The 13,877-nt window shown below is 39.2% G+C and overlaps 1 protein-coding gene across 5 annotated transcripts in view; it reads left to right on the forward strand.

The window, feature by feature from the left end:
* The window catches only part of mast3b (microtubule associated serine/threonine kinase 3b), a 30,354-nt gene that overhangs the window by 678 nt on the left and 15,799 nt on the right, over positions 1-13,877 (forward strand). The window contains exons 2-7 of one of the 5 annotated variants that reach the window (XM_063891553.1): positions 2,025-2,114; positions 7,455-7,543; positions 9,073-9,145; positions 11,074-11,094; positions 11,364-11,442; positions 13,384-13,541. In XM_063891553.1, coding sequence (XP_063747623.1) covers positions 2,025-2,114; positions 7,455-7,543; positions 9,073-9,145; positions 11,074-11,094; positions 11,364-11,442; positions 13,384-13,541 — 510 coding nt within the window. Of the gene's footprint in view, positions 1-2,024; positions 2,115-4,700; positions 5,095-7,454; positions 7,544-9,072; positions 9,146-11,073; positions 11,095-11,363; positions 11,443-13,383; positions 13,542-13,877 lie in introns of those variants that run through there. The other 4 variants (XM_063891555.1, XM_063891554.1, XM_063891556.1 and 1 more) reach the window with 4 other exon arrangements.

The raw sequence follows: 13,877 nt of genomic DNA on the forward strand, positions 1-13,877 counted from the left end.
TTGTCAGATTCCATGTCCTCATGTTCATCTTTAAACACCACTGGATGTACAGACATCCAGCTTTCTAACCTTGAAGTGTAACTATGATGGCACAATGCATGTCTAGTTAAAACTGCAAAAATCAAACTACTGAAACAAAAGGGAACTTTAATGATGAGTTATTTAGCCCCAAGTCAGCAATTGAGTCATCTGTGGTATTATACGTTTTTTTTTTTTACAGATCTTTACTGTAATAAGACCAAATGTTTTGATTAGCTTTTGAAGTAAAGCTCATGCCTTGGTGTTAATTCTGTCCTCGTGATGTTTTGTTTACTCCAAGCTCTATTGTCTCCCTTTTTTTTTTTTATTATCTTAAATTAAGTCCATGATTCCTGCCTGAATCACATGCTCCCCCTCACAGCACCAAGATGGACACATGGCTGTTTAGGAGAACAGACATTTTCTTTCCTTATAATTGCCAATCTGTGAATCCTTTCTCTATCAAAGGACATGGCTGCAGTCTTATGTCCGCCCACTCTTCCTACAGAGTGAATGTAGCCTTTTTTTTTTATGAAGAAGGAGGGGGGTACCTGTTGCCCACTAGATGGTGATCCATAAGGCGTAGGAGCTCCCTGCTTACATCCCCATTCTCTGATCCATCCATCAGCCTCCTCAGTGGATTATCTCAGCAGAGCATGCGCTGCCCTTTTTTTAACATCTATTTTCATTTTTAGGCTCTTAGCAGCTCCCGCGCAGAGATACAGAGGAGGTTTCAAGCTCCTGGGAGGGGCTCAGGGTTTTACTGGTGGTTGTTGATAGGTGCATCAGACCAGACACACAGCTGCTTGCTACCATGGCATCACATTGCTGTTGGTATTAAGACTTACTTGTACAAAAACTTGTGCTTTGCAAGTGGACCTATTTACACACCAACTTTATTGCAAGGTCTTTTACTCTATAACTGAGATGCCCCAATACTATTAAAATATCTTAGAAGATGCAGATACTTCTGATTACATCTGTGCATTTGCTTGCCATGATTTTTATTTTGGCACTAAAAGCAATCCTTTCATTGCTGCTACTTTATTTCAGAGGATGTCTCAACATCTCTGCAAATCAGAAATTCAGTGTATATTCCACCAATGAGTCAATTCGAGATTTTCTGCTCAGTTTACACTCTGAACACTCAGCAGTGTCGAAGAAGCGCAGACAAAATGGAAATGACAGGCCATTTCTCACTCAAGCACCATCAAGAGCGTTGGTTTAGGGTTCTGAATGAGGAAATGTGTTAAGATGAAATACGATGTAATGAGTTGCATGTGTTTTGTAATCACGAGCTGACACTACAGTATGAGGAGTCTTTGTGCAAGGAGTTGTTTTTCCTACCATCCTCTCTGCATTACTATGACAACATGTTCATTAGTGCTTTGGTAGCCAGTGCTGTGTTTAGCGCTGAGACAATAGCAGCACTGTGGAGCCCACAAGGCAGAGCTTATATCTGAGCAGCGAAATCAATAGAAAGCAGCTTCTGCGCTTGGTCAGCATAAGGAAGATGCAGACCTTAGGATGGCTGAGCATGCATATTTGGATGCAAAGATAGAGCACTAAGATGTTAAATGGTAGACAGTATTTATTGTAGAAATTACAGTCTGAGGATTTTATTTTGTGTGGGATTTAAAGGAAACCAAGGTTTATTGCTCTTTGTAAGTAAATCTTGATGTGTGCTGCCATATAGCAGACACTCCCTAACACTGTTAAGTAAACACGCGTTGGGCGATGAAACTTCCTTTCTGGTGTGTTGTCACCCAGCTGACAACTTCCCATGGTGGAAAAGTGAGAAGCTTACCACTCGGATGCAGTGTTGCATCCTGCCACCCTGCAACACATATTGAAGGTATCTGTCACCCTCTGCTGTTTATGTCTGCCAACTAGAGCGTCCACCTCTGACACTCAACCAAAGCTCTGCTGCTAACTGATGACAGACGCTGGCGTGCTGATCTGCTGAGTCAGCGCACTTATCCATGCAAACATGTCTTTTCTTACAGTTTGTCGCCTACATGCCAGAGCCCCACTCTTCTGAGCCCATGCAGCCCCTGCAGTCCCTGCAGCCCCTTGCAAACCCTTCATCCCTGGAGGTAAGACTGTCAGGTCACACACAGGCTGATAATATAGAGTTAAATGCCTTTTAAAGATCAGTTCACCACAAAACCAACAATATACTGATCCTTATAATACATTTGGATTGGAATTTTTCATAATGAGCTCACAGAAAAATACTAAAATAATATGCTGTTACCCATAGCTCCATATCTATAAATGATAATTAAGCATAACATTATTATCTATGTAGCTAAATCATTACTGTTTATTCAATCCCACATACATCTAGAATATACAAGATGTGAATTAATCCACCGCTGAAAATAGTTTTCAATAAATAAACCCCTTACTCCTGTTTGAGTTATGTTTACCAAAAACAACACACCAATTGCTTTATATTTTATCGTGCTATTTGTATAAGTATAAGTTCCTACACATTTAATCTGATACTAAATATATACAATAACTTTGGGAAAAGAGTAAACAAACAATAAGTCTTTAGTTTTTTGTATATGAAGGTGGTATGGTTTCAGCAATGAAGACCCATCATGTATTAGTTGTCTCCAAGTCTATGTGGGTTGCTTGGCAACGGTGCTGGGAGCTTTGGAGGAAGGCAACACTGCAAACAGAGGCGGCTGCATCCTGCATGTTGTTGCTCTGGATGTGTGAGCAGTGCTCGGCTGTCACACCACACACACTGTACCGTAATGAATCCCATTTGCTCTGTTGAAAAATGAGCTTGTGTGGGAATGCAAAAATTGAACACGATAAACATGAATTCCTTAACACAATTGCTCTTTTCAGACTAAAGTAATGTGCCTTATGGCAGTTTGCACATTTGTTAGCAACATTCTTCACAGCATTTTGCATTGGAGACCCCCCGCGTTGTTTCACCTTCCAGAAACATGTTCATTCTCTCGCATCAGATTTTATAAATTGCTTCTTAGCATTAACCCTAGACTCTGATACACTGAATGTGTTGGCAATTTATCAATATGGCACCTTTATATGGAAGACTCGTACAATAAAAAGCAACATGATACTATTAAAACTGTACAAATACTTTATTAAGATTCCCACAGTTTGGCATGCAGCTACACAAATAATGCTACAATCACCTTTATCCTTAAGCTCTGTGTAAGGTGTAACCAATAAGCCTGATTAGAGGTGGCGCTGGCATACTGTGAAAACAAAATGTATACTGTAGTAGTCTGTTTTAGGTATTCCTTATATTCTTAATGTGTCTATGTCAATTACACAATAAATTGATCTGATATATAACTTAAAAACAATAGACATACAGCATACTGTACGTACTGGCTATATAAGTCTCTATGTAATGACCGCTAGAGGTAGTATATGCAGTGGAATGTACCATTGTTTTAAAGTTTGGCTGGGATTCTCCCTTTACCACACTGATTATGGTATAACCCAGCTACATCTTATGCTGCATTCAAGTTTTGTAGGAAATGCTCCCAATATTTGAACTAGACTGATAGACCGATTTGAGTCTCTTCCTAAAGTTAATTAAAAAAGTGAGAAGTTTAGCTAATAATACCAACCGTGATTAGAAAGTGAAATTCACATGTACTGTTGTACATATTATCATAGAATGCATCTCAATTCTTCTGTAAGATTAACGTTTAACAGCACAGAGCAGAAATTTGACCCTTTCCACCACACACTAAACTTATGCAGCCTAACAAAGCCATTTATTATGGAGAAAACGTTTTTTATATTCAGATTATAGTAGTTTTCTAGCACTTGAGCAACGTGGGAGTCACAGTGGCGTGGAGTTTAGTTTCACTCCTACTATCCTCATAAGCCTGCAGTTCTTTGGTCTGTTCTTTTTGTTGTGTAACAAAGTATGTTATCGTCTCGAGCTGCTGTTAAAGGAAACTGAAAGAAATCTCTATTGCTTCTTTATAACAGTAAAGGATTAATGTAATATGATAACAAATGTTGCATTACATTGTCTTGTTGAATTAATTATATAAGTTATCTCATTATTTAATGCTATTTAGCAAGCCTTTCTGAAACATGTCTGTCTTTACAACAGAGCATAAGTATATTTGAACTTCTACTATACTTCACATTTGACCTATGCCAAGGAAGCTTGGCGAGATGGTCAAGCATCGGCCAAGGAGGACCCCAATAAACTAAGGAGTGGATCCAAATCACAGGGCAGATATAATCACTGTTCTTCACATTCATAAAGATTGGTTGATAAGGCAAATTAAAGTAATTCTAAGTGTTCTTGGAGTAGAAAGCGAGTAAGATAGGTAAGATGGACCTTGATTGATGAACAGTATGAACAGAAATAACCAAATTAACTGATAAGGTGAATGTTTAAGTATGCAGATATACAGTATGAGCAAGGTTAAATATATATATATATATATATATATATATATATATATATATATATATATATATATATATTTATATGATTTCAAAGGAAAAATGAGTATGCTTTGAACTGGTTGGACTGGTAACATTTTAATTGTAATTTGGATACTTTTAATGGTTAGTGGCAGATTGTTCAGCAATGAGAGGCCGTGGTGAACGAGCAGCACGTGAACGTTACATCAGGCTCCAGCCCGCTCACTCGGACATACTGAGCCAGCAGTGTGTGTTTGACCAAACTAAAGTGAGCCGCTGCTGTGTGCACGGTATTACACACACCAAACACCCCGACGTGGAGGTGTTATTTTCGGAGACAGGATCGCGGTGAGAGGACCGACCGGAGGATGTAGGGACTACACGAGGCGGCAGACACAATACAAAAGAAAGCGCTGAGGAGAGGAGGCGATGGTGGGGGAGAGCAGCAGCAGCAGCATAGGGGGGTTTCACACAGACCCCAGCTTTAGTTCCTTGAAATAACCATTAACTTTTAAACTGGGTTGTAAATGCGAGAACATCCTCCAGCATGTCCGATCCGAGTCACTGGTCTGCGGCTCCAAGCCACAACAAGTCTCATTTTGTTCCGGGAGCATTGCTGAAGCGCTCAAAAAGGTACATATCAAGAATTGGGGATGTGCAAGTTAAAGCTAAAGTTAGAGGTTTATTTTGGCTTTTGTTTGTCATGTTAAAATGCCGTCATTGTATCAGTGGCAGGTGGTGTTATTAACTGTTAATGATTTCTTAAGGGACGCTATATTATAACATTCCCAACAGCCTGATGCTTTGGTTAACGTTAATCCTATGTCTGTGCTGGTGTAGCTACTCAGTTTTTGAACAGAAAATACTTTGTCTGTTAGAAGCTCATGCGGATTTCCGCTTATATTAACAAGACTATTTTCTCTAATATCAGATATGCAGATTTCTTTGTTGAAATTGGAACATTACAGCAGGTCTAGGATGTGGCATTTACATATCCCAACTGTAGGTGCAGTTGTTAAATAAAGACACAAGAAGCCTCTATATTTGCTCTTCTCTTTTGTGTGTATTGATGTGATGATAGTTACTGACTGCATGGCATAGTTACTTGTTTACTGTTAGATGACTGGAGATAAACCCTGCAGTTGTTCTCTGTCTGCAGAGACCATGACACGGGTTGAATAAAGCAACGTTCAGCCTGTATTTTGTGGAGATTAGTCTTGTGGGCTATGATATGACAGAACATCTCAATATCACTGAGGTCTTCAGAAGACTTGTTCAATGAAACACTGCACAACTCAAACTTGTTTAATTGAATGGCTGTAAAGCAGACACAAAATGCTCATATTTGATAAGCGGGAAGGTTTTGTTTATAAATTCATAAACAGTTCATTAATACTAAGTATTTAACTCTATACTAAGTTGGTTAATTTTTTCTGTCTGTCGAAGAATAATTTAAATCAGCACTATTGTTTACCGTTCACCCTTGTCTCGCAGTTCAATTTGCTCTGTTTAATGGTATATCATAGTGTGACCCTTCTCTTCTCTCCCTCCCGCCTTTTACCCCCCCCCCCCCCCACACACACACACACACACACACACAGTGTTGGACATCTGTAAAGAGCTTGGCCTGCTGTTGCTGTTGGGGGCACTCTCCCTCCATGTAGCCTTGAGTCGGTTCACAGCTGGTTTACTCTTTGTATTTTGGCCCTCACCAGTTTTCCCTCTTCAGCTGACACAGCCATGCTGGTGTGTCGAGCGTCTGCTGCAGATTAGAGTAGTAGTTACATAAACACCTACCAAGGCAGAGTTTCTCTGAAGGCGGAAATAATCTCATTGTAGAGAAATCTCAGTGGGCAGAGACAAAGAAATCTCAGTTCTTCTAGCAAAGTATCATAAGCCCCATCTGCACTACACCTTAAAGTGTGACTTTGGGTCTGCTCGCGGTTGATCACTGATATTCTTGACCATGGTGTGTAGCTAAATTTGAGGATTCATGGGACCCATTTGAAATACCAATCCAGGGCAGTTATGGTAGCTATGATGTTGGCTCAATGTACTGCAGTTTGCTCATTTTCTCACATGAAAAAACTTGTGTAGTTGTTTACATTATTTTCAGAGTGTAGTTACTGAAACAGGTTCTGATGCTGACAAAAAAGGGGAGAAGAGGAAGAGTAGAGGCCATAGTACACAGCTCCTGAATATAAAAGTATTAATCTATGTTCAAAATCGTTAATTGAATGGAGCTGAAACTGCAATTATTGCGATAAGCAATTCACCATTTCAATATTTTTTCCAAGCAAATATGCTAAACATTCTCCGCTTAACAAAACTTAAACAAAAACAACAGTATCTTTCTTTCTCTGTAAGTAGCTTTTCTTCATTCTCCTTTTGTCAAATCTTGGATGTATGTTATGTTATGTCATGTCATACAAAACTTTGCAAAATATAAGAAACTATTTTACAAAGTTAAGAGTATAAAATTAAGGAAATTCCAATCGATAAGATGCCTGCTTATTTCCACATCTTCCAGTTTAATGTCAGCGTACTTCCGGTTGGCACACAAACAGGGATGTGTTTCGTTGTTATTCCGGCTTACTCAATGTAGTACAACAGTTCGAGCTTAGTGGATCACAGTTGCATTGCATGACTCAAACTTGAGTTTTAGGTGGATACGCCAAAATGATTCCACTCGTGTTAAAGTGAGACGCCAGGGTATTTTCTATATAGATTGTTATAGGAGTGATAATGAACACAAACACTAACTCTATAAACATAATACACCACAATATGTTAACACACCTCCATTGATTTGTTACCAGTGAAAGGCTTTCTCGGTGACAATTTTCTAGTTGATGTGATTTAATGGCTGAAATTCCACTATCTTGTTACAACAGGTAATAAAGACATTTTCAAAATGATAAGAGATGCAGATGAGTAATGTGTGATCAGGCTGGCACTGTGTGTTGACGCCTTTTTTCCTCTTTGTGCTTCAGCTGCCGCAGCAGCAACAGAAAGAGCCTCGGTGTCGGGACGCCATCGCCCACGCTGTCCCGGCCGCTCTCCCCACTCTCACTGCACACTGGTAAGATCTACTGCAACGCTTGGGATCCTTTTAATCCCAGCATGTCCCAACAGGCGCTGCAAAAAAAAAAACCTGTTAGCATTGGTGTTGGCTCTGCTTCAGCTGTAGTGTGTCATTCAGCAAATAAACGCACTGACCAATCAAATTTTTGCAAGCGCACACAGAAGCTTAAATACATGACAGCATTACATTTTTAAACATTTTTATCTGTTGACAAATCTTGATTAATCAAGTACAGTATTTGATTAAATAGAAATATAATGAGCAGTGACAGTATTTGATACTGATACACATTTAGGTATAAAGTCGCTTTTAAATCGTATTATTCTTACCTGTCCGAACACTAGAGATAAAATATTTAACAGGTTTAATGTTAACACACACAGTACAATTTGCATTATGGAACCTTTGCAGGGGTTTTATTAATTACATAAAATGTAATTTAAAGTAAACGCACAACTGTCTCTAGTGTGCTGCTGAAGTATCAGATCCTCCAACTTTAGTATTTGTAAGCTGTATGGCTCAGTGCCTAGCCACATGCTCAGTAATACGAGATTAAGCTCGTTTGAATCTAACTATTAAGCTGCACCCTAACCAGTATGTTGTTGAGACTGCAGATTATCCAGACATATTCAGATCATCTGTAGCACAGCTGCTATCCAACATTAACTGAATCCACAACAGTCCTTTCAGTTATGACACACTGCATCAAAAACAATTTTATATGAATCTTTCTACAAAAAAGGGTTACCTGTACACCAATATGGCATATTGTTAGTTCAGCCTCTGCAGAACATCTGGACCAGCCACCTGCAATGCTTCATGTCGCTTCAGGAAACTTTCTTTTAAACTATATGTATTTTTTCATGAAATGTTTTAAGGTGATCAATTTCGACTTGCAGAAGTTCAATTTCTATCAGGTTGAAGAATTAAAGGTGCAGAAAGTGGGTAATTGACAATTGATAAGTGTTTGAATACACTTTAAATAGTTGGTTTTCTTATGCTTCTGAAACAACAGCACAGGCAGAATACAGGCCCTTAATGCCATGAAGCAGCTGCACTCATTGAAAAGTTTTTTGAAAAGAGTTTTGCTCAAGAGCTCCTCAAACCAGCAGTATGTGGATGTGCTCCCTTTTGAACTCAATCATGCCGAGGATTATCTAATCACAGAGTGCAGTCGGCCTCTAATTGGGTCTCTCTTGTGTCCTAATTGGTACTCAACTACTTGCATGTAAACGAACCACAGTCTCTCGTGGATGCAGCCTTCCAGACTCTGGTGAGCCCTGACTGTTTGTAGATCGTTGCTCTAATGTTTGAAGAGTAATTCCAAGATGATAGATCGGACCTATCTGAGGTGCTGGTAAATGCCGCTGGGTTTTTAAGTAATGGAGGGTTCCTGCAGAGACTTGATGTCATCAGAGACGTTTCATCTTGTAAATGCAGCCATTTGGTGTCCTATTCTATATTTCATAAGCTAATTATGACATTTAGGAATAATAACGGTACTGACTTTGTCTTTTCTGTTTCAGCTGCAAGCAGCCCTCTAGACAGTCCTCGAAATGTGGCGACCAGCGCCTGCCTCAACTTCCCTTTTGCCCGAAGGTATGTCAGCACTGCTTGTGAATCCTTTCCCTGTGAAGTGATACATTTGTTTTGTCACATCTAAAGAATCTCAAGAGAAGGGGAGGTTTATTCTAAATCCTTATATAACTTTTACCATTTCAACAAATAACAAACGCTTTAATTTACAGATGTTTAATTTTCTAATGATTATTTAGAAAATGTATTGGTGTTAAGTATCTTATCCAAGACTAACTACAAGGTGAATGAGAAGGCATTTTTAAGAAAGCTTTGTTTTAAAGCACTGTAAGCCCTTTTAATGTATTAATCTTGTGGAAGGACAACTTCATTTTCAATGGACACATTTATAATTCTATTTCAGCTAAACCTGCTGTGCACTAAAATAACAATTGTATGGAATTAATTATTTGGAATTGTATCAGTTAAACATTATCTCTCATTTCCATGTAATTCATTCATTATCTCTGTTAGAATTGCCATATTTATAAATACGGTCCTTGAAAATACTGTTGAATTTTAAAAGAATATATATATATATATATTTACAATTAGAATATTAGAGTTTACTAAGGGATTTTAAATGTAAGACTTTACATTATTGTTTTGCAAAAAGTTGAACTGCTCTTGAGCAACACATGAGTACAAAAAGTGAATGGACTGGCTGCCATTTTGTTATTTATCATCCTCGTAATTGGCATCCTCGTCCAAAATAAATGTTCAGGGCACTATACTTAATATTGGCACGTTATACAAATTACAGCGCTCTGTGTGGATTCTAAAGTCGATGTTGTCCTTGTTTACCAACCATTGATCGTTCTAATTTCATAATGTGAACCGAAATTAATATAATATGAACCTTACCCATACTCACTCTGAAGGTATCCTGTGAGATTGGGATGTGTGCTGGGACCCTTCTGGAAGCTTCATAGCAACAGCAGCTAACCGACTCGGTCGTTTTAGCCTGGAGCTTTCACACCTTCCCCCCCTCTGCCATATCTTCTTACAGCCGACTCCTCCTCAGGAGGATTTGTGCAGTTAGATAGAGGGTACCCCCGAAGCCCACTCACACATCATTTAACCCAGTTCCCATGGCAACATGCTTGTCTCACTCCGGGCATGTGTTGCCTACAAGTGACGCACACCTTGAAGACACCCAGGACAGAACAGTTGTTAAAAGTTATGAGCGACTCAGGTGCTTGTCCATAGATACGATCAGAACGGAATAGAAAACGAATCAAGAGACGACAGGCAATTGATGAATACACCTTTAGATCATATTACAAGATTCACAGTCCTATCATAAGACATACTAATGCTTTCACATCTTGAACACACTTTTTCCTTCAGTCTTAATTTTTTTGGCATTATTTTCGACAAGGCACCGAAAAAACAGCTCATAGATTTTGGTTCATATTGCAGTTTCTGTGGATTTGTCGTAGGCTGCACATCTATGATCAGTTTCCTGTTCTTAGCTGACAGGAGTAGAAACCAATGTGGTCTTCTGTTGATTTATCCCATCTGCTTAAGGTTTTGTCATGTTGTGTGCTGCTCTACTGCGTATCTCAGGTGTAGGAAGTGCTTATTCTGGTTACTGTTGCCTTTCTATGACAAACAAAAACAAATGTTGAAACACATAACCCTTAGCTTAATTTTATATTCACTTCAGTTTTGCTGTGTGTTGCAAATTTCAAACTGCAGAGAAGATCCTTTCTCAGGTCATGCTTTGAAGTTTTGTTTCTGTTATGTAAACTAAATCCTCAAATTAATTTATGTTTCTTGCTTCTCCTTGTATCCTGGCAAATGAAAACTGGCAAGGAAGGCAACATTGTCAGTACTAATCCCTCAGCTGAATGCCAAGGGTCACAGGATCACTTGCGCAAGATTCCCAAAACTCACTGAAATGCTTTCCTTTTCTTTTCCTTTTCTCTCTGTTGCTGTCGTGATCTCAGTCACTTGGCTCGCGCTGACAGGTAGCTTCTTTAATGTTTTTGCACTGTTTATTGGCTTTTAAGGCATGTGTTCTGTATACTCCTCCTAGAAATGGGAATGTATAGCTTGCTTTGAATCAATTAAGGACACAGTGAATCCTGTTATATATGATTTGTATATATAGAGAATAATTTCATGCTCACGTAGTCACAGGACTCTCCGTCGCTTGTTATGTAAGGACACTCACGTATGGAATACTAACTGCGAACGCTACTGAGGCTTATATAACATGCATGTCCCTTCCTCTCAGAGCTGAGGGCCGGAGATGGTCTCTGGCATCCCTCCCCTCGTCTGGCTATGGAACCAACCCGCCAAGCTCCACTGTCTCAGTAAGTCATCCCAAAACATGTCATCGTCTCTCCCCCCCCCCACCCCCCCACCCCATCCCGCTCAGTAAATGGTGGCCAGGCGATTATAACACCTCTCTCTGCCCAAATAGCACATTCGTTTATGCAATAAGGGACGGTGAGTGCCAGGCCTGAGATGACAAACCGTTAATTGTTTTCCTCCATCATCTGCTAGGATTAGTCATTCTCTCAGTGGAACCCAGTGTTGGAAGTATTACACACAGTCTGTGTGTACGCATGCTAATGAGGAGATTGTGTGTGTGTGTGTGTGTGTGTGTGTGTGTGTGTGTGTGTGTGTGTGTGTGTGTGTGTGTGTGTGTGTGTGTGTGTGTGTGTGTGTGTGTGTGTGTGTGTGTGTGTGTGTGTGTGTGTGTGTGTGTGTGTGTGTGTGTGTGTGTGTGTGTGTGTGTGTGTGTGTGTGTGTGTGTGTGTGTGTGTGTGTGTGTGTGTGTGTGTGTGTGTGTGTGTGTGTGTGTGTGTGTGTGTGTGTGTATTTGCTTTTTGACAGTTTTTTAGCAAAGCCTCACAACATCACATAGTTGTCACTTTCACAATTTCTCAAGGACCTTCTCTTTGATTTCTTTATGTTAAAAGTGCCTTAAGTATGATATGTAATTAAAAAAGCTAATTACCTAAATAACTTGGGATTTTATTTTGATTATTAAAATCTATTAAAAAAGTCCTTTTAAAAAATATATTTTATTACAATGTATTTGAATATACTAAACAATTTAGAATAAAACTGCAATTGTATTGCTGACAAAAAAATAAACAATTCAAATGAGCAGCGTGCATTGGGGGAATAGTGGGCTGAGTCTGTTGTGAGACTCTGCCTTGTGCAGCTATTATAAGGAACTTTATGGGGTAGACCAAAGCACAGACCCAGAGGTCAGTGGGGACAAAAGGGCTCTTCAGTGGCCCTCACTGCCCTCTTTATACTGAGGCATAATAAAGAGACTCCACAGATGCTGTCCCTCTGGTTTAGGACAGAACAGGCGGCAACTTTCAACAGACTGCTTGCAATGTACACCATGTCCCCTTCAGCTTGGAAAGAGTTCCGTCAGTGCCTCAGTAGACATTGAACATAACTTAATTAGTAAAATATTACTTGTATATTAATGTTTCTGATGAACGAAACCCACTACATGAAGAAAAGCTTTGATTATTGGCTGGAGATGTGTTAAGTTCATGTTTCAGAGTGTTATTACTCTTCTAAATGTATGCAGCAGCCTCTTTTAAATCCTCCACAGGTGTGTTATCAGGAAGAGCTTATGTTGGCACAGAATGCAACATGCTGCTGTCGTCATAAACATAACCTTTAAATCATGCAAATGCAAGGAGCAACGTTATGCAAACTGCCCAGACTTAAGGTCTACATGTGTTGTTAGCAGTAGTTTCTCTTTTCTAAATGTACAGAGTGGACCTGAAAAACAACAACATCCTCTTTACAGAAGGAAGTAGCACGATTTACTGGAACAATTATCTTAAGTTTGACAAACTGTTATATTTAGCACCTTTTTAAATTGGTCTTTTGCTTAACTTCATTTCACTAATTATCCATTTCCAAAAAAAAAACATGTTACATTTATTTCCTTTCTATCCCCGCAAAGCCTAGTAAATCATTTTTCATATTATTCGTCTTTATGTGAATAAAAGGCCACTGTTAAAAAAGATTAGTTATAGTCTGGGTTATGAAATAGTTCCCAAAAAGTGTCCCCTTTTTTCTTATTGTCTATATTGCTCCTATACCGTGTCAATAGTTATAAACATTGCAGCATGGTGTTTTTGATTCACACAATTTCCCTTAGCAACTATCCTCATCATTCTTGTAATATCTCATGGTGTCTGAGAGATGAATAGGTTCTTTTGAGTGTAAAAAATAAATAATCTTCTTGACTGATGGATCACTCTTTGTGTTTGCAGTCCTCCTCCTCCTCCCAGGAGCGTCTTCACCAGCTTCCCTACCAGCCAACTCAAGATGAGCTGCACTTCCTCTTCAAACACTTCCGCAGCACAGACAGCATGACCGATGAGGATGGGCGGCCCTCCACGGTCATACGACCTCGGTCTCGGAGCCTCAGGTAGCTGAAATTGATTTCACCTAGCAATTGAATGGGTTTTCTATAATGATAGGTATGTATACTAGGAAAAGTGCTTTTGGGGTAATTACTACGCAATATTTTGAGTGTTTAAGTTACTTTATTCACTTAGATGTTATACTTTTCTTGATGCACAATTGAACCTGTGTCTATGCAGTGTTATTTTTCTCTGAGGGGAGTCTGTTAGCACGTCACACGTGTGTTTGCCAATATATTCTCATTAAAACCACTTTTAGTCCGAACCGGGTCTTAACATCCGTTTAATATTGTTTCTTGGCCTGTCATATTTAAATGAATAATTTATACAGATTAAATGCA

The sequence above is a fragment of the Eleginops maclovinus genome, chromosome 9 (genome assembly GCF_036324505.1).
Source record: "Eleginops maclovinus isolate JMC-PN-2008 ecotype Puerto Natales chromosome 9, JC_Emac_rtc_rv5, whole genome shotgun sequence".
Classification (NCBI taxonomy): Eukaryota; Metazoa; Chordata; class Actinopteri; order Perciformes; family Eleginopidae; genus Eleginops; species Eleginops maclovinus.